Genomic DNA, 25,904 nt, shown 5'->3' with positions numbered 1-25,904 from the left:
AGTACCTCTTCCAGATTGCTGTGACGTTAATAAGATCCCGTTATCAAAGACTCTTTTGGCAAATGCGGCAAACGCTGTCTCCTGCGTTCGACCCAAGGTATCGTGAGACACAGGAGAACACACACTTAAGACACAGAGCCTGCCCCAAAGGGCCCCCAGGAACCTCCCAAGCTCCTCCTGCCCTGAGGCTCTGCTGAGGGTTATCAGCCCAGTGAACAAATTTTTGAAGCCCGCAGACTCTTAAGAAAACTATAAAATGATGCTTTACAGGATTTCCCTTGTGGTCCAGTGATTAAGAATCCACCTGCCAATGCAGGGACACTGGTTCGATCCCTGGTCCGGGAAGATCCCACGTGCCGAGGAGCATCTAAGCCCACATATCCCTACTCCTGAAGCCCGAGCTCCGCAACGAGAAAGGCCACCATAATGAAAGGCCCTTGCATCACAGCCTCCACTCACTGCAACCAGAGAAAGCCCATCCATGCTGCAATGAAGACTCAGGGCAGCCAAAATAAATAAATAAAATTTGTAAGTTATTTAAAAAGTATGCTTTAAAAAAATTAGACTAAGAAATAATAAGCTCACTGAGACAGAACTATACAATCTGGAGCTTTTTCTTTTTTCTAATTTTTTGCCCACAGTATGCAGCATGTGGGATCTTACCTCCCCAACCAAGGATCGAACACACACACACACCCCCCAAATTGGAAGCTCAGGATCGTAACCACTGGGCCACCAGGGACGTCCCTGGAGCTTTTTCTTACCTTGGTAAATGCCCCTCGCAGAAAGCCCCAGCTCAGGAAAGCCCTCCCCTCAGGTCTGGGCCCCCACACGTGTCCACACAGCATCAGTGACAGATGTAACTGCACTTGTAACCGTGGTGCTTTGACTAACGTCCCCCCTTCCCACCCCACTGTCATCGCCCCAAGTCAAGGACTGGTCTGCGTTCTCACCTGCATTCTCCTGGGAGCTTTGGCGTGTGTACAAAGGAGGAGGTCAACAAATGTTCGTTTGGGGGGAAAGGGGAGCTGGGCCTTGAAACCTCAGAAGCATCCCAATGGGGCCTGTTTGATGGGCCAGAGTCAAACCCAGCCCAGCCCCTGTGACTCCCTGTGACCGTGGGCAAGTCACTTTGCCTCTCTGAGCCTCCATCGCCTCATCGCAAGTTTGTAGACTGGTTTATCAGACAAGAACTTTGCTCCATAATGATCTGTGTTCCAGCTCACCATCACAAGCTCGCTGTGCATGAATTCTACATGTCCTGACAACTCTGATCTCATTTTATCCTCCAAAGATCATTGATTCAGTGATGTTTCTTGAGCCCCTGAACACCAGGCACTGGGAGCCTAGAGGGACTGAGACAGCCTCCTCTCCTGTGGCCCCCAGGCTGGTAGGCTGGGCAGACGATGACCAGGCTGACCACAGAATGAACGCTGTGGGTCAGAGAGCAGTAAATGCTAAGAATGAGATTAGGCGGGATAAAGGGCTGGAGAGTTACAGGGAGAGGGAGAGAAGAGAGACCCTGGAACAGAGGACAGCATCCCATAAGGCAACACAGGGTTTCCAGCTGCTCCAGCGTGAACACAGTCCAGGTGAAAGGATGGCAAAGGTGATGCCCCGGGGAGAGTCTGAGCCTCTAGGACAGCCTGGTCCATGTGCCCAGAGCCCAGGGAGCGAGACCGTTCATGGGGTCAGGAAGAGAATGGTCAGCCACAGAGAGAGGGATGGGCTTTTAAGTGAGATGGGAGCTCCTGGAAGATTTGGAGGAGGGCCATGCCATGATCAGCCAGAAGGAGCTAGAAGGGGACCGGAGGGATGCGGGGACACAAGTGCGGTGGCTGCAGCCAGGACAATGCCTCTTAGACGCGAAAACAGCAGAACTGGGACCTGAACGCAGGTTGCACTTGGTTCCCCAGGTCACCAGGCAGCAACCCACCACCCCACCTGCCCAGCCAGCAGCCCGAGGTCACAGAGGGCGTGCACTCCAGTTCCAACTCAGACAAGAGTTACTGGCAAGGAAGAAAGGGGGGTTAACCCCTCCCTCCTTAACAAACAACAGTAACAGAAGTAGCGAGGACAATTACACCAGAAATGCAGTATTCCTTGAAAGAATGGGAATTGAGTTTTACTTCACAAAGCTCCTGCTGGCTGAAGTTTTGAAGGCAGAGGGCAGGCTCATGACAGACGCATGACTGAACATTCTGTTCTCGACTCCTGATGCCAAGGGGAGGGAGAGACCTCCCTGAAAGGCCTGTAAACACCCATTCCAAAGACAAGGCCCCGATGCTCCTGAACCATTGTTTTCGTTATTTCTTCAGTCATAAAGCAAAGAGCCCTTGTGAAAATCAATGAACATTTAACATTTTTTCAGGTGAGGTCAGTGACTCAGTACTTAGCTCATTTGGCTTTTCTTAAAGGTGCCTTACTGTATTTAGAAAATATAAAAACCTCAAGCTGTAATTTTGACATTAAGAAAGCCAGCCCACTGCTCCCTTCCTTCCAAGGTTTTCTAGTAAAGGGAATCCTGACAGTTCGTTCTCTAAACCCAAATACAACCCAGTGGAGTGTGTGTGTGTGCCTGCATGCATGAACTTTTTTGTTCCACATTCAGTGCTTTGTGTTTGTCCAGGTTTTCTGATGTATAGCCCACTCATGCTCAGTCACGTCTGATTCTTTGTGACCTCATGGACGGTAGCCCGGCAGGCTCTGCTGTCTGTGGAATTTTCCAGGCAAGAAATACTGGAGTGGGTTTCCTACTCCATGGATCTTCCTGACCCAGGGATTGAACCTCTGTCTCTTGGGTCTCCTGCATTGGCAGGTGGATTCTTTACCACCAGTGCCATTGTGGAAGCCCTTGTTTCCACCTTGAGAGCTGACCGTGGAGTGTACCCAACACACAGGACTGCAGTTAAAGCCCAACATGGAAAAACAAAAATACAACTGTTCATGTTTATGCCTCAACTCCGAAGACATAGGTATGAGTTTACTGAAGTCAAATCCTATGTCTTGTAAAGAGCCGTTTCCGAGCTGGGCTCCCTACTTGCACAAATCGAGACTGGTGGGATTGGAACTGTGAGACAGGTATACCCTCACTCCTCATGGCCTGAATTCCAGCCCCAAGCAGCAGTTTCTCTGTTGGAGTGGTCGTTCCTCACAATGAGCAAGACCCACACTGTCAGGGTCACTTATAGACCCAACTCCAGAGACCCTTCTTCTCAGAAGATGCTCCCAGGATCAGATGATGATGACCCAGTCCTCTAATGACCCCTGATGATGAGAAAAGCAGAAGAGTCTTGGAATCTGGGTCCTGAGACATGAGGGAGGGAGGGAAAATGGGGTCTCTGTCCCCTCTGCTGAAAAGGAAAGGGAGTTAGGGGTAACTTCCCTGGTGGTCCAGTGGGTAAGACTCTGTGCTCCCAATGCAGGGGGTCCGGGTTTGATCCCTGGTCAGGGAACTAGATCCCACATGCCACAGCTAAGACCCAGTGCAACCAAGTAAATAAATAATAGTTTAAAAGAGGAAAGGGGGGCTAGCATCTTTTCTTCATTATCAATCCATTGGTCATCCTCTAGCACAACATTTAAAAGTAGCCTTTTGCCTTCGATTTTTAATGGATGTATCCATTTACTTGGGCTTCCCAGGTGGCTTAGTGGTAAAGAATCCACCTGCCAAGCAGCAGATGCAGGTTCGATCCTTGACTCGGGAAGATTTCCCTGGAGAAGGAAATGGCTACCCACTCCAGGATTCTTGCCTGGGAAATCCCATGGACAGAGCCTGATGGAATATAGTCCATGGGGTCACAAAGAGTTGGACACGACTGAGCGACTAAAGAGCAGCAGCAGAATCCACTTACTTACCATTCCTCCTGCAGAATGAATATATCAAAACACTTGTATACAACACAGACCACAACTAAAGAACCTCTACTACTAAGAAAATGATGAAAATCAAAAGTCACTATTTGGCAAACACCATAATAATAATTATGGCAAGCAAGAATCATCAATGGATGCTAAAATTACTGGGAGAAAGGAGGAAGAGGAACAGCATATCTGTCTAGACTCCAAATATCTCCCCATAATATACTTATAAATGGCAAAGAGAGAAATAATTACACAACAGTGGAGAAACCTGGCTGAGACACCACCTTAACCAAGTGATCAAAGTTAACATCAGCAGTATTGATTCTATGTACCTCTTCATATGTGCCCCAAGAAAGGTACAACATGCCTTTCACAATCTCCTCCCCCAAAATGCATAATCTCCATCGAATAACTGGTTAGTACTTTTACAAGTGCTGAGGTCATGAAAGACAAAGTAAGACCAAAAAATGGCCCCAGACTGGAGGAGACTAAGGAGACAAATGTAAAATGGGGAAAATAAAACCAGAAAAATGATATGAGTAGGATGGTTGGTAACATTTAAATAATGTCTTGGTTTAGAGTATTATATCATTGCTAATTTCCTGGCTTGGATAATTGTACTATGGTTCTAGAAGATATTAACCTTAGGAAAAATGCTATAGATTTAATGTCTGTGTTTCCCCCAACCCCCACCTCTAAATTCTTATGTTGAAACCTAATCCCCAGTGTGATGGTATTTGAAGGTGGGGCCTTCGGGAAGTGATTAGGTCATAAAGGTGGAGCCCTCGTGAACGGGATTAGCACCCTTTTAAAGACCCCAGGGAAGATACATTGAGAAAAGGACTGTCTATGAACAAGGAAGAGAGCTCTCTCCAGATAATGAATCTGGCAGCACATTGACTTTGGACTTCTCAGCCTCCAGAACTGTGAGAAATAAATGTTTGTCATTTAAGCCCCCCAGTCTATGGTGGTTTGATACAACAGCCCCAAAAATGGACTAAGGCAGGGAAGCTGATGAAAGGAAAAGCTACACAGAAACTCTGCTTACTAGTTTTTGCAACACTTGTGTAAATATAAAATTAAACTTTAAGAAAAGTTTGAAAAAACACTTGTAAAATTGTTAAAATATATATGATAATGTGATTGAAACATGGTCTGGAGTGGCTAAATTAGACAACCACTTAAATACCCATCAATTGAGGGAATGGGAAATAAATGATGATGCTCTTCTACAGTGGAATACTACACAGCTGTTAAAAATGAGGTGTCTCTATGGGAATATATTGCAAAATATTTTCCTGGGGGAAAACCAAGTTATAGAACAAAATAACATTACTTAATATTTGTTTAAGAAAATATGTTTACAATCAGGGACAAAGAGAATAGATTGGTAGCAGCCAAGGGGGGCCTTGGAAGTTTGGGATTAGCAGATGCAAACTGGTATATACAGAAAGGATAAACAACAAGGTTCTACTGTTTAGCATAGAGAACTATATTTGATATCCTGTGATAAACCAAAATGGAAAATAATATGAAAAGAATATATATATATATATATACATATATGTATAGGTATAACTGAGTCACTTTGCTGCACAGAAGTAATGAACACATTGCAATTCAACTATACTTCAATAAAAATAAAATTAAAAAAAAAAATATATTTACATATATACATATATGTGGAGAAAAAATCTGGAATGACATTTTAACAATGGGATTATGGAAGTGACACTGGAAGAGAAGAGAATATTCATTTTTTACTTTACTCAGTTACTATCAAATGTTTGAACTTCTTTTTAGCAGTAAGGATATATCACTATCTTCATAATAAAAACAAACAATAATAATTCTGGCCTAGGAGCATACTCCTGTGGGTCCCACCAATTCATGCTGCAGGCTGATTCTGGGGTCAGCTCCATGCTGAGCCCTATAGTGGGCAGCGCTGTGTGGGCACAGGCCCCAACTCAGGGGCTCACTCTTAATCTTTGGGGATGAAAACATACCCAACTCATGATGACTCTGTGATGGTTAATTTTACATGTCAACGTGGTCGAGCCACAGTACCTAGCTCTATGGTCAAATATGAATGGATGTTGCCATGAAAGTATTTCTTTAGATGAGATTAACATTGAGGGAGTAAACTTTGAGTAAAGCAGATTACCCCTCCATAATATGTGGGCCTCATTCAATCAGGTGAAGGCCTTCAGAAAAAGACCGCCCTCCCCTGAAGAGGAGGAAATTCTGCCAGCGGATTGCCTTCTGACCCCAGCTGCAACGGTAATTCTTCCCTGTGTCTCTGGAGCCTACCCTGTAGCTTTTGGAGGTGCCAACCCCCACCACCACATGAGCCAATGCCTTAAAAATCTGTCCATCTCCCATATATATCTACTACCACACACTATTGGTTCTGCTTCTCTGAAGAACCTTGCCTAAAACAGATCCCCCACGCAAATGTCCTCTTAGTGGAGGGCACAAAGTGTTCTCTTAACACACAAGGGAGAGGGATTTGGAGTTTGAGGAGGGTGGTCCCAGGAAGAAGATGAGGAAGGGTCTTTGAAACAGAAAGCTAGAGCTGGAGACCAGTAGGGGTGAAACGGTAAGGAGTCCAGTTCCGGGAGCTGGAGCAAGACCTGAAGGGGCAGAGGACAAGGAGGCAGGCAAGGCTGGGTCTCAGAGTCCTTGGACGTCTAGTCACCCATTTAGACCTCTCCCTGTGAATGTTGAGGAGCTCCTGAGAGCTGGGAGTGGAGGACACTGGAGACAGAAGTAAGGCTGTGGAGCGGGGTGGGGCTTGAGATGGGCGGGGCCATGAAATGGGCAGGGCCGTGGTGGGGTGGGGCTGGGCAGAGGCGGGGCTTGGGTAGGTGTGGCTTGAAAGGGGTTGGGGGGCTGTGGTGTGGTGGGACTTGAGGGGTGGGGCTGTGAGGTGGACGGGGCTGGTGGTGGGTGGGGCTGTGAGGGTGGGGCTTGAAGTGGGCAGCTCTTGAGAAGAGGGGCTTGTGGGGGGATGTGTGTGTGAATGGCCTGGCCTGGCCCTTTTGCTCATCAAATATCCGCTGGATTATGAGGATCTTTCAGCTGGGGAGCAAGTCCCTTTCATCTTTGCACACACATTGTCCCCATACCCCATACACAAAAGCTGCTCCATAAATGCGTGCCAGCCTCTGTTTCCAGGCCTCAGCCCTCCTACCCCAGCAGCTCTGCTAGAGCTGGGTTCACCCAGAGGAAGTAAAAGGAAAGGCAGAGCTGGCCAGCCCTGCGGCCGTTACCTCACGAGGTTGGCGCAGGGCCCAGGCCACCGGCAGCTCTGGTACACGCGCTGGACCACCGTCTCCGAGCCGTTCTGCACCTGGCAGGACACCGTCCGTGTCACCGTGTGATGGCACCAGTGCCTGTGGGGAGAGCAACAGTCGCATCAGTCCCGCCCGTTCCTGAGGCATCTGACTGCGGATCAAAAGGCTGTCCAAGGCCAGACGGGGCTCCTCCACATGCCTGCAGGGCCACTGCTGCTGGGCAAGGGGCCCGCTGAGACCCTCTGCCTCGGTCAAAAGGAGAGAGTAGCCACACCCCGTAGCCATCAAGCCCCCCGCATCATTCCAGTCTTCCAACAACTCCGTGTGAAATCAGGATGGGGCTGTACCCCTGCCAGGAAATCCCCCTCTTGAAGGAAAACTGTCGGGGAGATGATTAGAACACACTGGAATGCGGGGTCATAGGGACAATCACAGGATGGGCATGGGGCTGTGAAACTGTGGGAACCCAGCAGGGCCCCCCACCCAGGTCCTAAGAAAGGGGAAAGATCAGAGTCAGCCAACCCTAAGTGTAGGGGCAAAGAGTGGAGGCAGTCCGCAGAAGAGACAGCAGAGTGAGCAAAGGCAAGGAGCTGAGACAGACCATCGTGGGTTCAAAGATCTGCCTGCGGCCAGAAGACTGGAGGAAGGGGAGGAGCCAGGAGACACCAAGAGGCCTGGAACCTGCCAGGCTAGAAGTGGGTCTCATCCTGACTTTGGTGGGAACCACTGAAAGACTCTGAGCTGTGGGCAATGATTCAGATGATTCTGATTTCAGAAAAGCCCCTCTGGTGCAGTGTGTAAGAGCTGAGGAGGCCTGAGCTGGGACCCAGGGAGGTGGGGGTGCAGAACATGTGCAAACAATATGGTGATTAGATCAAGATGGCAGACACCTCCCCCCTCCCATCTCCAGATCCTAGAAATTGAAAATCTAAAAGTAAGTCCCCCATGAAATCATCAAGATGGTGGCAGAGGAGGTTCCTTACTCAATACCCCCCAATAACAATAATCTGGCAGTCGTCCTCAGACAAAAATGCCTTTGTGGGAGCTTTGGGATTTTTGCAAACTATTTATTTGGTAAGGACTGATATCAAAATATATAAGGAACTCATAAAACTCAATAGCAAAAATTAATAATAATCCAATAAAAATGGCCAAAGAATCTGAATAGACATTTTCCTAAAGAATACACATAGAATACATACAGATGGCCAACAGACACATGAAAAGGTACTCAGCATCAGTGTGTGAAAGTCACTCAGTCATGTCCGACTCTTTGTGAAACAACCCCATGGACTATACAGTCCAGGGAATTCTCCAGGAAAGAATACTGGAGTCGGTAGCAGTTCCCTTCTCCAGGGGATCATCCCAACCCAGGTCTCCTGCATTGCAGGCAGATTCTTTACTGGGTGAGCCACCAGGGAAGTCAAAGAATACTGGAGTGGGTGGCCTATCCCTTTGCCAGGGTATCTTCCCAACCCAGGAATCGAACCGGGGTCTCCTGTATTGCAGCAGATTCTTTACCGGCTGAGCTACCAGGAAAGCCTCATCAGGGAAATGCAAATCAAAATAAGATATCACCTCACACCTGTTAGGATGGCTGTTATCAAAAAGACATGAGACAACAAGGGTTGTTGAAGGTGGAGAAAAAAGGGAAGCACGGTACAGTATTGGTAGGAAGGTAAATTGGTGCACCCATTATGGCAGGTTCTGTAAAAAAATTAAAAATAGAATTATTATATGACCCAGGAATCTCACTTCTGGTTCATCTATCCAAAGGAAACAAAATCAGTATCCCAAAGAAATATCTGCGCCTCCACGTTTGTTGCAGTATTATTCACAATAGTCAAGATGGAAGCAACCAAATGTCCATCGACAGATAAATGGATAAAGAAAATGCAGCGTATATACACAATGGAATGCAATTATTCAACCACAAGAAGAAAGGAAACCTTACCATCTGTGACAACATGGATGACTCTAGAGGACATTATGCTAAGGGTATAAAGTCAGACAGAGAAAGACAAATCTGTATGATCTCATTTATAAGAAGAATCTGAAAATGCCAAACTCATAGAACCAGAGAGAACAGTGGTTGTCAGGGGAGAGGAGGATGGGAGAGATGGGGAGATGTTGGTCAAAGGATACAAAATTCCAGTTATAAGATGAATAAGTTCTGGGGATCTAGTGCACAGTTTAGATCTGTATAGGGTGATTATGGTTCATAATACCATACTGTACACTTGAAATTTGCTAAGAGAATAGATCTTCAGTGTTCTTATTTGTGTTCTTATACACAAAAAGAAGGTAGCTATGTGAAATGAGAGATGTGTTAATAATCCTTGGTAATCATTTCACAATGTATATGCAATTAAATCATCACATTGTAAAAAAAAAAAAAAAAATCAAGTTGTACAATCTAAATAAACACTTTTTAAATTTGTCAATCAGAATTCAATAAAGCAGATAATACAAATAAAAAAGTCCCTAGGAGCATTGGAAAACAAAAAGCAGTGGGACAGGTACTTTGAGGAATTTGAGGAGCTAAAAGCACCAGGCACTTAACTGAAGGAGGAAGCACAGACCAAAACACACAGGGAAGACTGGGTTCAAGGCGGGCGCACTGTAGGAGCAGCAAATGTGGCCAATGGGATAGGGGAGGGGTGCAGAGGCGACTGTCAGAGGACCACAGGAGAAGGAGCCAGACAGGCAGGACCAGGATTCCTATCCTTGCTGGTGTCAAGAGTCAGGCATTGGTGTCACACAGATGAAGTAAGTTAGAAAGAGAAAAACAAATATGTATATTAACACATATATGTGGAATCTAGAAAAATGGTATATAGATGATCTTATTTGCAAAGCAGAAAAAGAGACACAGACATGGAGAACAAATATATGGATACCTACCAGGGGGGAAAGCGGGGGGCGGGGGTCGGGGAGGCATTGGGAGATTGGAATTGACACAAATACACTATTGCTGCTGTGTATGAAATAGATAACTAATGAAAACATACTGTACAACACAGGAACTCTAATGCACTGTGGTGACCTGAATGGGAAGGAAGTCCAGAGAGGAGGGGATAGACCATAAATACGGCTGATTCATTTTGCTGTACAGTAGGAACTAATACAACATTTGTAAAGCAATACTTCAATAAAAAATTAATTAACAAAAAAAAGAATCAGGCATTGAACTGTCCTGTTTCGTGGCAGGTGTGATCAGAATGGATGCCTCAAAGGCAGATGACCTCCAGGAAAAACTGGGACTCTCTCAAGGTCAGACAGCTGAATTCTTGAACATTCTTTATCCTCTACCTATTCCACCAATCCACCAAGAGGCAAAGCAGCAATGAACAGAGAAACAGAAACAGCTAATGGAAAACCCCAAATGCCAAGAATTTCAAACTATTTAAGGAAAAAAGGCCAATACCCTGAAAGGCACTGACTCAACAGAGAATAAATCACAATTCAAGAAAAAAAAAACAATGAATAGAGCAATTGGAGATGCTTCCTTATGGAGATGGTTGTCTCCAGTGTAATTAATGTCCTCAAGGAGACATAATTTTTCACACATAAGAAATACTATGAAATGAAAAAGTTAGATGCCTTGGAAATGAAATATGACTGGGAAAAGAAAAAAGGCTCAACAGATGGGCTGAAAATTCAGAGCAGACAAATTAAGGAATGAGCTGATGAGTGGATGTGAGCCATGACCTCTCCAAGGATGCACTGCAGAGGGACACAGAGATGGAAAATGTGTGAGCAAAGGTGAGGTACCCAGAGGACAGACCAAGTTCCAACACACATCTATTAGGGGAGACCAGAGACAGCACAGGAATGTATAGACTTGAAGCAATAATAAAGAATATTTCCCAGAGCTGAAGAAAGACGTGAATTCTTTTGCGTGTGTGAATAATTTTTTCATTTTTAAATATTTTTATTGAAGCACAGTTGATTTACAATGTTTCAGGTGTACAGCAAAGTGATTCAGTGTTTTAAATATATATATATACATACATGTATATTCTTTTTCAGATTCTTTTCCATTATAGATCATTACAAGATACTGAATATAGTTCCCTGTGCTATACAGTAGGTCTTTATTTTTAGTTCATTTATGTATAGTAGTGTGTATCTGTTAATTCCAGATTCCTAATTTATCCCCCTCCCAACTTTCCCCTTTGATAACCACAAGTTTGTTTTCTATCTCTATGAGTCTATTACTATTTTGTTAAGAAGTTCATTTGTATATGTTTAGATTCTACATATGAGTGATATCCTATGATATCACTACATATTTTCCCATCTGTAAAAATAGGAAGGACAGTTTTTACACTTTTATGAACATTGTGGGGTTCGAGTGGCCGGCTAATCAGTCATGACACCTTGGGGCAGGGAGTGCCATGTCGTTCACACACCAGTAGCATGGACCTGCTCATTTAAAAATTGTAAGACATGAGTTCTTAATTCGAAAGGGCCCACTGAGTGCTAAGCAAGATGAACAAAGAAATGAATGAAAATAGAGTACATGCAAAAGTGAATCAACAAAATCAAACACAGGCTTTTAAAAAATCAAACAGACAAAATTTAGATAATCATTATTGAGAAACAACAAAATACATAAGTAGTCATTGAGAACAAGAAAAAAATTCCATATAGAGATTAGACACTGTAAATAAATATTGTGTCTGATTGTGACATCAAATTTTTTCAAAATCTCGACAACTGAACAATTTTCTAGGAAAATATACTGGCACCGTCAAAAATACCACGAAAGAACATGAAAAAGGAGTCAAAAGTCGATCCCTTTCCCCAAAGGCACCAAGCAACCTGGTTCTGTCACCAGTCTACTGCATGACTGGAAGCAAGCCTCAGTGAAATAGAAAAGCCTACCTCTCAAGGTTATTGTGAGGATTAAATGAGCAGGTCCAGGCTACTGGTGTGTGAATGACATGGCACTACCTACCCCAAGGTGTCATGACTGATTAGCTGGCCACTCGAACCCCACAATGTTCATAAAAGTGTAAAAACTGTCCTTCCTATTTTTACAGATGGGAAAATATGTAGTGGGAGATGAATTCCCACTGCCCATGACTCAAACCGGAGGCCGAGTTGGGAAGGGAATCCAGCTCTCCTGCCCAGGGTTGTACCTACACAATACAAACCACTGTCTCTGTCAGTTACTCAGGGAAACCCAGCCTGGACCCTTCCTCCATCTCTACCTGGGAGCATCAGCAAGAATCTTGAGGGTTGAACTGCTGCCCAAGCCAAGGACCATGCTCCACCCTGAGAGTTGCCCCTGGCAATCTGGAACAAAGTCCAGCCACTCCTGGGTCAGCGCTTTCTATAGGGAAATGAGCTATGAATTGGAAAACATTTTCAAATGCCTCGATTCATCATCTCCAGACATTTGATCTTTTAATGGGCTGTAAATGGCTTCCCAAAATCAAAACCTGGCCAAAAACAACCAAGAAGGCAGGCAGAGACAAGGAAGGAGGGCTCCGGGTCTTTTCAGATGGAATTCTAAACCCTGTTCATCTCCAGGCTCCCGAGGTTCTGGGGAATCTTGGGAGGACACATGCTGCCCTCACATGGGGTCCCCCTTAGGATCCCCAGGTCCTGAGTATCACACCTATTTGGTGGGTGGCATCGCACCACCGCCCACCCTCACCCCCACCCCTGACCATGATGAGTGCACGATGGTGGGTGAACAAGGCTGTATGGGCTACAGAATGACTCCACCCAGAGACTAGCTTGACAGCGGAAGTACAACTCCTGACTGCACCGGAAGGACTGGCCCAGGGGCACAGAATTCGGGAGTGGCAGGGCTGGTCTTCAAACTGCCTAGGAAGTGAGGGTGGCCTCAGCAGTCTCCATCAGGATCGGGGGAGGGGGGATGACTGGCATTATTTGGGGACATCATCTCAGCAATATCCATTCATCATTGCCATCCACCCTCCAGTTGAGCTTTCGTGGAGGGTCCAGGAAGGGAAACTGACTCCCAGCTTTGGGCACAAATCTGCTCTCCTCCAGACTTGTTTCCTTAGGAGGAGAGGCCTGGGGCTACAGTCTATAGGGTCGCACAGAGTAGGACACGACTGAAGCGAATTAGCGCACACACACACACACACATACCCCACCTCTGATGTGTGTTAGTCTCTCAGTCGTGTCCGACTCTCTGTGACCCCATGGACTGTACACCACCAGGCTCCTCTGTCCATGGGTATTCTCCAGGCAAGAATACTGGAGTGGGTTGCCATGCCCTCCTCCAGGGGATCTTCCCAACCCAGGGATCGAACCCAGGTCTCCCACATTGCAGGAGGATTCTTTACCATCTGTGCCACCGGGGAAGCCCAATCTACCCCTGATGGAGAAGAGCAATTGACTTGGCCCTGCTCCATCTGACCCCCAGAAGGGCTGCTCCCAAGCAGCTTTCGCCACGTTAAGTGTCTGGCTCTCTGATTTGGTGAATCGTTAAATCCTCCGTTGAGTCCTTTGGGAAAAACCAGAGCTAAATGGCTTTAGGAAACCATGTCATGATGAAACAGAGAGGTCTTTAGAACACCCCCAGCCCATGCCCTCCTCTTAACAGGACTAACCAATCCATCTCCGATGCTGTTTTACCCGGGAGATGCCACTGCAGCAGTCCTCCCTGCCTTAGCCCTGGGACCCCCTCCCCAAGTGACCTCTGAGCCCCAGTCCTGTCTGAGCTTTGCTTTGGGACCTGATCTCGCCTCCCCCACCGACCCCTGAGCCTGACCCAAGCCTGGGGGCATTGACAGTGCCCTCCTTCCCACAAGGACCACACGGTCTGCGCCCATGTCCCTGCCCCACGCTCTGCTCCACCCCCACGTGGCATCACCTTAATGCTTCCTCTTGAACCCCCAACATATGTGCCCCACTTGCGTGGACACACTTCATCACAGCCCATGGAACACCTCAAGATACACCACTGCAATCCGTCCATGACTGAAACCATTGCTCTCCCACCCCTTCTCGCTCCATCTTGGTGACCAGCTGCACTAAGCTTCAGGTCCCCTGACCCAGAATCCCCAGGGGAAGCTGCCCCACCGGGGAAGCTGCCCCACCCTCCCTCCACCTTCTCCCTCCCTCCACCTTCTCCCTCCCTCATGCTCCATGGCTGACCAGCCCTACATCAGGGGAGTCCTGCCAGCACCCGAGGGTCCTGATTCCCGCAGTCCAGCCCCTGCTGGTCTGCCAGTCTCCCTGCAGTCTCTTCAAGGTGCCACCAGAGGGCGCTCCCTAAATCACAAATCTGGCCCAGTCACCTCCTCCCTGGAAACCCTTTCTTAGCTCCCCACTCCCTCGGTTCCCACCCACCTCCCTGGTGTTACCTTCAACCACGCTCCATCTTGCCATTTACCCTGTCACTCCATCCTCCCTGGCATGCCATCCCACCTTCTTTCATTCAGCCAACTCTTACCCTACCAGCCTGCACTCAGGCTCCATCCCCTCGGGGAAGCCCTCTCTGATCCTCTGCCCCACAGGGCCCCCTGCACGCCTCTATCTTAGCCTTCATTGTACCTGAGGACCACAGGCTCCCAAGGACAGTGGGCTCAGGGCAGGCCCTGTAAAGGTGTCCTCATCTATGTGACTCCAAGCTCCACATCCCAGAGGGACCCTTTCCCATCCACATTCACTCACTCTTACCAAAAACTGCTTCTGCTCCCGTGGATGCAGCCACCCACCTCGAGGCCGGGGGTGTCCTGTTTCAGACCCTTCTCCACCTGGCCCTCACTGTTCTAACTACCTGATCACTCCCTGCCTGATCAATTCCAGGGGGGACCAGTTCTGGGGGGCGGGGTTGCCTGCCAGCTGGGCTCAAGAAACTCTGTGAGAACTGAAGTTTGTAACCTGAAGGCCATGGCCAGATGGATGGGTGAGCTGGATGATGCTGAGGCCACACTCGTGACACAGAGCCCACAGGGCCTGGGGCTGGTCCCCAGAGAGTTGCAGGCAGAGGAGCCAGCTCCCAACCCCTGCCAGGGGCAGAAAGAACAACTCTGGCCCAGAGTCAGCCCAAGGGTCCTGAGCACACAGAGGACCTTCTCCTGCAGACAGAGTCGGGCCCAGCCCCTCAAGACTGGTTTCATGGCTGACAAAGCAGTTTCACACACTGTCATAGGCTGAGTTGTATCCCCACAAATTTGTATTCTGAAACCCTAACCCTAGTTATCTCAAAATCTGACTGTATTAGAGATAGGATCTTTTAAAGAGATAATTACATTAAAGTGAGGTCCTTACAGTGGGTTCTAATCCATATGACTGGTGCCTCTATAAAAAGAAGAAATATGTGATATGAACAGAGGGGGGCTTCTCTGGTGACTTAGATCGTAAAGAATCTGCCTGCAATGCAGGAGACCCAGGTTTGATCCCTGGGTCAGGAAGACCCCCTGGAGAAGGGAACAGCAACCCACTCCAGTGTTCTTGCCTGGAGAACCCCATGGACAGAGGGGCCTGGCAGGCTACAGCCCACAGGGTCTCAAAGAGTCGGACACAACTGTTGACTTTCATGAACAGAGGGAAGATGACTGAAGACACAGGGAGAAGGTGGCCATCTGCGAGGCCTCAGGAGAAAGCACCTTTGCCAGCACCTTGATCTTGGACTTCCAGCTTCCAGAACCATAAGGAAAGTAATTTCTGTTGTTCTAGCTGCCCCTGTGAGGTACTTGGTTATGGCCATCCCGGTCAACTCACTCACATACATGACCTTGTTCAACTTCTCAACAAGTCTCAGGTAGGAATTCTACCAAGAAGGAACCCAGACTGCAGGGGAGATTCAAGGTCACATAGTGATAAGTGAGCAGTGTAAGTTCTTTTTTTTTTTTAATTGAAATATAATTAACCGACAATACTATGTGTTTCTGGTGTACAACAGAGTGGTTCAATATTTCTACACCTCACAAAATGATCACCATGATAAGTCTTGTGACCATCTGTCACTATACAAAGTTTTCACAATACCATGGACTATATTCCCCGGACTGCACATTCTATCCCCAAGATTCATTTATTTTGTAACTGTAAGTTTATCCCTTTTATCTTGGGTCTTGAAGGGCAGCCTTCTAATTCCAAACCTCATGTGGTGTCCACGTGGCCATGAAGGACAGCGGAGAGTTAGCAAACACCGCATACTCCGGCAGGCCCCCAGGGGACCACCTCACACACCAAACAGCAGGCAGAGGGGCCAGCCCCCGCCTCTTGTGTGAAACCATCGCGACAACCGCCAAGGGAGATTCAGGCCACAACAGGGCTCACGGGGTGGGCTCCAAGCGGGTCCTGTCCCCTGCCCCTCCCAGCTGCGGTTACCTAATCAAGACCTCCTCACATAACCCTGGGCAGTCAGAACTTCTATCATGCCAGTTTTCCAGGTAAGGAAGCCAAGGCATATCCAAGGCCACCCAACAAGTCAACGGACAACCCAGATTCAAGCCCAGCCCTTTGCCACCTGGCTACCCTGCTGGCTTGACCTGAAGCTCACCCTGAGAGCCTGGGTCTCTGCATACAGGGGTCTGTCCACCTGGGGCCATGCTGCCAGGAGGGGACGGGGCCGCAGACCGTGATGGACGGAGGCAGCAGGGTGGGCGGGGGGGCGGGGGTGGGCATAGTGCTGCTGAAGGAAACTGCGGAAGCCCGGGAGTTGGCAGATGCAGAGGCCTAGGGCCTGGGAGGGAGTTGGGATCCAAGCTAGATCTCCCCAGCCCATAGCGAGGAGCCAAATCTAACAAGAGGAAACATGACCAGGCAAACGTGGAGTCCGGCACTGCGGGCCCCAAAACCCAGCGGACGAGCCCCAAGTGGGGTGCGGTGGTTCTCGCCAACAATAAGTTCACTGTGAGTCAGCAGAGTGTGCGGTCTACAGCGAGCAAAGGCGATCTCAGGCCGTCTGAAGAGCAGAATAATGTCAAGAACATCCCTGCTCGCCTCTGCACCGGCCCAAATACGGCGGACCCTGGGCTGCACCACCCAGAGCCCCTCAATGCAGGGTCTTTAGCCCCAGGTGCTAGAAACACTGCCAGGGGTCATTCAGCCTCGGCTGCCCAGAACCACCTCCCCCAAGTCCCAGGTCTTGCCGGGGCCCTGTCCAGTGTCTGGTCCCTGCAGGAGATGAAAGGCCCAGCCTTATGGACCGTGGGACAAGTGGGAGGGCCATTGGAGGTACAGGGTCCACATCACAGCTCAACTTCTCCCTCTAACTCCTGCTTCTGCCCCACCCCACCCCCCGCCCCAGCTTCCACGGGCACCAATCTTAAGAGCCGCCCCCAATACACATCCTCCTTCTTGGACCCCATCTCAGAATCTGCTTCCTGGGGACTCCACCTGGTGTCTGCTGGAGCCTCAACAGGAGAGGAACAAACTGAGAGGAGGTGCACTGGGAGGAGAGGGCTGCCGGCCACTGTCCTGTGAGCAGGAGATGACAGGCTGGGAGCAAGGTGGGGCTGAGGACCAGTGAGCATTCATGGGAAGGCCACAGGTCAGAAGCCCACGATTTGGGGAGGGAGAGGGGAAGCCCATGCCCCTCGGATTCCCACCTGCCCTCTCCAGTAGGTGAGACCTGTTGGCAACAGATCATTCAGACATATTCAGATATATGGGCTTCCCTGGTGGTTCAGTTGGTAAAGAATCTGCCTGTAATGCAGGAGACCCGGGTTCAATCCCTGGGTCGTGAAGATCTTCTGGCGAAGGGAATGGCAACCAACTCCAGTATTCTTGCCTGGAGAATCCCTTGGACAGAGGAGCCTGGCAGGCTATAGTCCATGGGGTTGCAAAGAGTCAGACTCGACTGAATGACTAACACTTCAGATATATGAGCAGAAATAAGCTGAGGGCCACAGTGGGGTGGGGCAGCTTGGGAGCCCAACTCTCCCCCAGAGATAAGTACAGGGGGGCAGATGACCCTTGCTCGTGGGGCCACCATGGGCCCAGAGCAGGGTCAGAATATGGAGACCATCAGAAGATAGACTTCCACAGAGGCTGGGGAGGTGTCTGCTTCCACAAGGGTGGGCCACGGTGCAATGAGCTGCCCATATGGTTGTAGTGGGTGCCCCGTCCTGGGAGGTGATGGGTGAGCAGAGGCAGGACACCCACTTAGTGGATGGAGAGTGAACATACACAGCTGGCCCTCAAAGAGCTTGGAGGAGACGCACCTTACCTGGAAAAGGCGGGGTAAGACACAGATTTTCAAACGAGATGGGAACCCAGTCAGTGGGATTCCAGGAGGACCAGCTGCTGGCAGAGGCCGGAGGCTGAACCCATTCGGGATAAACAGGCACAGTCCTTGAAAGCATCAGCCAAGGCCCCACAGAAGCCCCCTGAAATGGCCTTTACCACCTAGGTCGAAACTGGACCCATCCTTGGGCCACCATGCGGCGTCTCGCAACAAAGTTAATCGTCCAAGAAACCAGCTGACATTTCTCTCCATCTCTCATCTCTCATCCACCGAGACTACTGTCCGGAGTTAGGGCTTTGTTTATGTAAGGATCACTGAGTGTGTGTTACGCTAAGGCCTGATGGGTTTTCAGGGCACAAAAACCAATAGGAGTGTTTGGATAAGCAGATCAATTTGCCTGCATCTCCTCCCAATCGTTTTTACTGGAACTCTCCCTTTCGAGGCAACACTGGGGAGGAATTTAAGTACATGTGAGGTCACTGACTTTCAGAGGGAAAGGATGCTGATCGGAAAGCCCCGTGGCAACTGACCAAATGTTTCTGCAAGAAAGGAGTGTGCTGGCACAGACTCCAGGGTGCCGAGTCGAGACTTCGAGGGGTAATTCGGATTCGTGGGTGGGTGGGGGGTGTGCTGGAGAGCCGGCAGACCCCAGGGATCTCGGCTGTGCTGCAGGCAGCCTCTGGGCTTCCTCCCACTCCATTATTGTCTGCACTCATCCTCTAGCACCTTCCACAGCGGGGAATTCTTGAGGCCTCCCCCACCAGAAAGGAGGCTGGAGAGAGCCCTGCACGGAACATCAGCTACTTAGGAGTTGAATTTCTCATTCAGAGGAGGGCAGCTAAGGGAGTATATGATTTGGCCGAGCCGACCGTGTGGTTTTTGAGCATTTATATCGATCCGCATCTACTCCCCTTAATGGGAGCACCAGAGTCAGCAAGTTGTGAGAAGATGGGGCCAAATGCGTTGTGTGGGAGCAGCACTCCTGCACACATTTAGGGGGACCACATGCTGAGACGCTCTCTGGCCACAAGGGCCGCCCCACCCACGACCAGCACTGGAACTGACCAGCACTTTTCCTGAGTGCCCACAGTGCGTCAACAAGGTGCTGTGCATTCGTTCTGGACCTCCCAACGGTCCTCGGTGTCCACAGGGGACCAGGCTGCATTTGGTCAGTGAGTGATCTCTGTGGAAAGTGGAGCCTTCTTGCGTCCAAGACCAGGACGGATCCAACAGTGTTTTTCTCAGAAGACATGGTCCTTTGTAGTCCTTCCAAAGGGCATCATCTCTCAAAACCACCTCCTGACTCAGATTCTGTGGGGACGGGCCCAGGAACAGGCAGGTGTAATGGGTTCGCAGGTGACGCTGAGTAGGAAGGAATGGCACTAATGAGAAAGCCTTCTTTCTCCCCCAGGTCTCTTTCCTAGGTTGAGAGACTCGTATTGGCCCAGCTTCTTCACCCATGCCAGGCCCCAGTAGGTCTAGTTGCTTTGGGTCAGATGCTCACTCCTAGGTGGCTGTAGGGGAGGGGAAGTCACATGGTACAACACAAGGGGGCCCAGGACCCCTGCAGCAGGTACTCTGGGGAACTGTGGCCTTTAGAACAGACTGTGAGACAGGCCGGCCCAAGCTGACCTCTTATAGATGACACGTGCGTCCCCAATAATCATCTCCTCCTCCTCCTCCTCCTACCTTAGGCATAGACCTCTGGGTTTCTTCAGACTCTGGGCATCAGTAAGACAAGTAGGCAAAATCATAGTCTCACTGGTTGAGGCACAGGCAAGTTCACCCAGTTCTGGTCAATGACAAGCAGAAGTTGGCTAAAGGGCTTCTGGAAAACATTATCCCCCATGGGAGAAAGCAGGGTGTGCAAGAAAGAAAGACAGAGTTGTATGAGAATGTGATGTCTGGAGCTGTGACAGCCATATTAGAGCCATGAGGAAAGACAGCCCAGGAAAGGTAGAGTGAAGGACAGGGCCCTTGAGCATGTGATGCTCTTGAATCAGCTAACCTTGGAGCCACCCACTTCCAACATGCAAAATATTAAATCACCTTGTTGTGTAAGCCGATACCAGTAGGTTTTTACAACCATCTAAAAGCAACCTAATGGAAACGTGCTATCACACAAAACTGTTGAGACACAAGACTGTGAGACCAGGAGGCCCCGTTTGTGTTCAACCTGCACCACTTATCACCTGCATGACCTTGGGCAAGTCTCAACTTCAGAGCCTCAGTTTCTCATCTGCAAATGGGAGCCCACCTTCCAAGGACTGCCAGAAGTCTCAAGAGAAATAACATCTGTATGAATGTAACCTGCAGACTGCAAACCTCTAGGGAGATAATAGGCGTTACTTTCAAACTATAAAGATTTACTTCATAATGTAAATCACGGTCCTGAACTAGCTTGATCTCTTCTGGGATGAAAGAGGACTTTGCTCTTTACCCAGTGGTATCTGCATTTGTAAAATATTTATGTACTTATTTTTTGGCTGTGCTGAGTTTTCGTTATGGCACATGGACTTAGTTGCCCTTCGGCATGCGGGATCTTATTTCCCCGACCAAGGATCGAACCCTCGTCCCCTGCTTTGGAAGACGAATCCTTTTTGTTTTTTTAACTTCCTATTTTGTATTGAGGTAGAGCCGATTAACAAACAATATCGCGATAGGTTCAGGTGAACAGTGAAGGGACCCAGCCATACATATACACGTATCCACTCTCCCCCAAACTCCTCTCCCGTCGGAAGGTGAATTCTTAGGGAAGTCCCTGGAATCTGCATCTTTTTTCCTCCACTAGATGATGAACAGTCTCAGAGGCTGTGTCTGTGAGGGTTACATGCTGTGGCTTGACCAACCTTGGTTTGGGGTCTTAGGATCCCTGGGATGTAAATGCTTCACTTCCATAAACATCAGCGTAGCACGTGCCCCAAGGTTCCCACAGCTGAGTGCCAACCATGGCGCTGACTCTGCCTGGTGGGCCCAAGCAGGCCTCACTCACCGATCCCACCAGTGTCCATGGAGCCCCTGGCTCATGCAAGGTCCCCCAATGAGCTGTGTGTGGCCCTGTGCACTCCAGGATGCAGAAAATGCCCAGGTCCTGGGGAATCAGGAGAGTCAGACTACAGGCCTGGTTCTGCTCCATCTTGCTGAACAGGCTTCATGGCATCCGAGCCTCTGTGACCTCCTTTATAAAATGGGAATAATAACATGCTACCCGGGATCCACAAAAAATAAATGAATGTGAGAGCCGCTTGTCACTTGCTAAGGAGCATCCGTGATAGTGACTGCCATGGTTATTATCGCCGTCAGTGGCCATACAGCAGACTGCTGGGGAGATGTGGGGGCTGCAAACTCACTGGAGCGTTCCCTGACGGCCCAGCCCCTTGGAACTCAAGAGTGCCCATCTCTGAGAATCCCTGCTGCAACGTTCAGGGGGAGGAATGGCACCCCACGAGGAAGGGGACACATGGAAAGCCCACCTCTCCTCAGCCCCACCACTGTAGATGTGCTGGAAGGTTCTCACACTTGGTGACGCAGTCGGGATGTGGTTTAGGTGTGTTTTCTGGACAGCGTCTTGCTATGGACTTAGATGGAGGATCGTGAAAGCTTTGTACCCCCAAGAAGTTTTGCAAAGATCATCCTGTCCCTACCCCGACTCTTTACAGGTGAGAAGAGAAGGGAAGGACCCAAGGTGGATGGCAAGCTGGTGGCAGAGTCCAGACAAAAGCCAGGACTCCTGTTTTTAATTTTCTCCCATCCTCCTACAATCAGCCAGGCGAGTGGTTCCCAGTGTTCACTTGAGGAAAAAAAAGCTGATAAGAATCTGAAGAATGTGACGGCTGAAAGGGACTGACTGTGGAATCTGGCATTTGATACCCGCCCGAGGATCACACACAATCACGACCAAGCGACTCTTCCGTGAACCAAACACCTTCTGGACCTGCGTCCATTTCCAAAGGAACAGGGTCCCAGCTCTCAACACCGGGCCCAGCTGGGTGGCCCATGACACCCCAGAATCCTGCAGCTGTGGGAGCCTCTAAGGGCTTCCTCAATTCCCCTGCAAAGGGCAGAATTCGGGAGAATGAATGGCGCCTTCCGAATTACATCCTGCTGTTTGTGAACTCTGCCTTTTCTCTGGGATCCCCACTTCTCAAACCTGTCTTTGCTTCCTAACCTCTTAGCAGTCTCTTGCTCTTAGCACCCTTCACTGGCAGCTCATCAACCCCTCCAGCAGGTATCAGGGAAACATGGGTTAAAACCAATGGATCCTGCACTTTTCATCCAAGACAAGCCAGTGGGTTCTAGGGACCTTCCTCACAGGAGCTTCCAGAGCCCTGAACTAGGGTTCCAGCTGCAGGAATTGCTGTGTGACTTTGTTCGGACCCCATCCCTCTCTGGGCCGCCACCTCCTCCTCAGCAGCAGATGGAACAGACAAGACAGCATCAGAGCTGGGGGACTGTTATCAAGACCATCACCCTCCACCTCGGCAGAAGGGCCCAAGAAACACTGCCCCTCGCCTAGAAGTCAGACAGCCGGGAAACCAGACTGGCCCAGTGAGGTCCCACGTCCTCCAGCCAGGCAGGGCCAGGCTTCTGCCGCCCACAGGGCTGGCGGTGTCGGGGAAAGCCTTGCCCTACACCCTCTCCGGGCAGGTAGTTCTGCAAACACCTGCGTCTGCAGAATCGTCCCCCAGCCAGGGGCTCAGGGAGAATTTCCAGCAAAGCACGTGTGGGGCACGTCAGGTGAGCCGCTGTCCACCTGCCCCATCTAACAGGCACTCTGAGCTCCTGATGCCGGATCTAAGCCATTGGGTCCATTCACACTTACTAAGCGCTCTCCCGGCACTGGCCCCTGACACGGTCACTGGCTGGCGGAGCAGGAAAGGAGACTTGCAGCCTGGGAGGAGGACAGAGAAGAACCACAGAAATAGGAAGCAGGTGATGAGAACAGGTGAGGACCTGGGACGCCCGGCTCTGCCCGGGAGAGACAGGAAGGTCAACCCCCTCTCCTCACCCCACACCACCACTCTGATCCCCTCGAGCCACGCCCACCTGGGCGGGGGCCCTCCGGCAGGTGGCAGTTCAGTCTTCCCTGGTTCCCCCCCACGATGTTCTACTGGCCTTCCCTTCCCCTCCTCTCCTTCCCCCCCACCGCAGGCTGCCCACCTCCCAATCCACGGAGAATGCTGAGCCCCCAGATGTGCACTCCCTAGGCTTCTCCCCCAGCCTCCTCCGGGCTTACCTGCTCATCCTCCCCCTCCCACTCACCCGGAAGAGGTGGCCTCTCCGCCTCTCAGCTCACTGGGATAAGGAGGCCATGCCAGCTGTCCCCCCACCTCCCAAGCCCCATATAGTCCAGGCTTTCACGTCCATCCTCCACTGGATCTTTGTCCAGCAACCCACACGCTCCAGGCTCTCACATCAGATCCCGGTCCCCGCACCCAGGCTCGCCCTTCTCTCTCCTCTGCTTCTTCGGGGCCACAGTTCTCAAAAGAGGAGTCCACATGCCCCAGCCTCCCGAGTCACCACTCCAGACTCTCTGAGCCCCATCAACGCCTCCTCTTCCTCCTTCCTCTCTGAGCTTCATCTAGGCGTTGGGATCCCCCAGGTCCCATGAACCCTTCCGCTCCCTCTATGCCTGCCTTGAGGGAGCTCGTCCACTCCAGGTGTCTACAGGGAAGGCCCCCAGTCATCTTCTCCAGGCTGTCCAGGCACTGCACTGTCCCCAAGCTCAAAAGCAAACTCAGCGTCCTGCACACCAAACTGGCTCCCCTTCCCCATGACTCAGCCCTCGGCCCTTTGCTCAGCAAACGTCCCCAGCATCTCTGCCACCACGCCTGCACCAGGGCTTTATGCCGTCTCCTTAGCACCCACTGGGCCTCCCCTTCTCACTCCTGCTGCCGTTGGTCCTGGCCTCATGGTCCCTCCCAGGACACAATTTGGCTTCCTCCAGCGCCCCCCACCCCCACACCAGGGCGGGAAATGATTCTTAGCATCCAGCATCAGCATCAGTCAGGCCCGAGGAGTGTTCGTGAGGAGGACGGGCATTTGCAAAAGCCTGGAGGTTCTAGAACTGCCAGAGAAACGGCTGCGTGGGGCTGGAGGGGCCATGCGGTTCCAGCCTTGGCCTGAGGACAGGGGAGCCCTTGGGACAGTCTGTAAGCCAGGGCAGGATGTGAACACAGCTAAGTTCCAGAAGGTTTTCTCCAGCAGCCCCTGCGTGCACGACCCCAGGGCTGAGACCCCACCCCAAGGTGGCAGCCTCTGGAGAAGCCGGGTGGAAGGCAATCCCTCGGCCCTGCTTTGTTCTCCGCTGTGATTGAAGGCAGATGTCCCCCTTATCGGGCAGCCCACCTTTCCCTCACCTTTCCCCTCTCATGCCGCTGCTCTGCCCAAGTCCTCCAGGCACCGCGGGGTTGGCCACAAAAAAAGAGACAGGATCACCGGAGAAGAACTGCCTCTGTCCCCTGGCACCCGGCAGAGAGATGCTCTTTCAAGTTCTTGGTTTGTTTCTGCAGAGCCATTCCCCCACTGTCCCACTGATGAAAGGCCTTTCCTCCCAGGAACCTCTTCAGACAGGCGATTCCCACGGAGCCCTCCAGGAGGGCCCTTCTGTCTGCACCTTGTCTGTCCCGGGAGCATGGGCGCAGGGCTGGCCCGGCTAATGAAGTCCTACAGGTGGGCTTCACCATGAGATCACGACAGAAAATTAAAGCCATCACAAGCTGCAGGATGCTATGAAGCAGCCCACCCAGCGGTCGGTCACACGAGACAAAGCTGAAAACTAATGACTTGCAGTCTTCCTGCTAGAAAGGTTTCTTTTCATCAGGTCTGTGGTGGGATGGCTGAGCTTTTGGTTAGAATTCCTCGGAATAAGGGTTTCTCCTCTCCAGAAGAGACCTCACAACAGGACACTGGGGATCAAATGATGGCAAGGCCTGCAGACCCACTGCTTTTCTTTTCTCTAACCCATTTTATTGAGGTATGATGGACATACGAAAAGCTGTACGTATCTAATGGATACAACTTGATGAATTCAGAGACAAGTATATGCTAGGGAAACGATCACTACAATCTCTGCCACAGATACATCCATCACTTCTTCCTGTGCCTCAGTTTCCCTACCTAAAAAATGGAGATAATACCAGCACCTAACCTGTGGGTCATTCCAGACAGTGCTGGTAGTAAAGAAGCCGCCTGTCAATGCAGGAGACGTAAGAAGATACAGGCTTGTGTCCTGGGTCGGGAAGATCCCCTGGAGGAGGGCATGGCAACCCACTCCAGTATTCTTGCCTGGAGAATCCCCATGGACAGATAAGCCGGGTGGGCTACAGTCCATGGAGTCGCAAAGAGTCGGACACAACTGAAGCGACTTAGCACAGCGCAGCCTGTAGGTCATTGTGGGGAATAAATGAGCTGATACACAGGTAGAAGATCAGCTGGCACAGAATAAGCACGAATGAAGGCTTTGCCATTGTAAGTGGTCGTCGAGGATGTCCCAGGAACTGCAGTGGGCAGGAGAGACCGTGTCTAAGCTCTTAGGCCTCCAGAATCGGGTCCAA

General features: G+C 50.1%; 1 protein-coding gene across 2 annotated transcripts in view; it reads right to left on the bottom strand.

Moving 5' to 3' along the window:
• Positions 1–25,904, bottom strand: part of COL26A1 (collagen type XXVI alpha 1 chain) — a 164,460-nt gene that overhangs the window by 114,726 nt on the left and 23,830 nt on the right. For both annotated transcript variants that reach the window (XM_070362142.1, XM_070362143.1), the window contains exon 2: positions 7,137–7,259. In XM_070362142.1, the coding sequence (XP_070218243.1) occupies positions 7,137–7,259 (123 nt within the window). The remainder of the gene's footprint in view (positions 1–7,136; positions 7,260–25,904) is intronic.

Source organism: Bos mutus, chromosome 25 (genome assembly GCF_027580195.1).
Source record: "Bos mutus isolate GX-2022 chromosome 25, NWIPB_WYAK_1.1, whole genome shotgun sequence".
Lineage (NCBI taxonomy): Eukaryota > Metazoa > Chordata > Mammalia > Artiodactyla > Bovidae > Bos > Bos mutus.
This window is presented reverse-complemented; position numbering and strand designations above follow the sequence as displayed.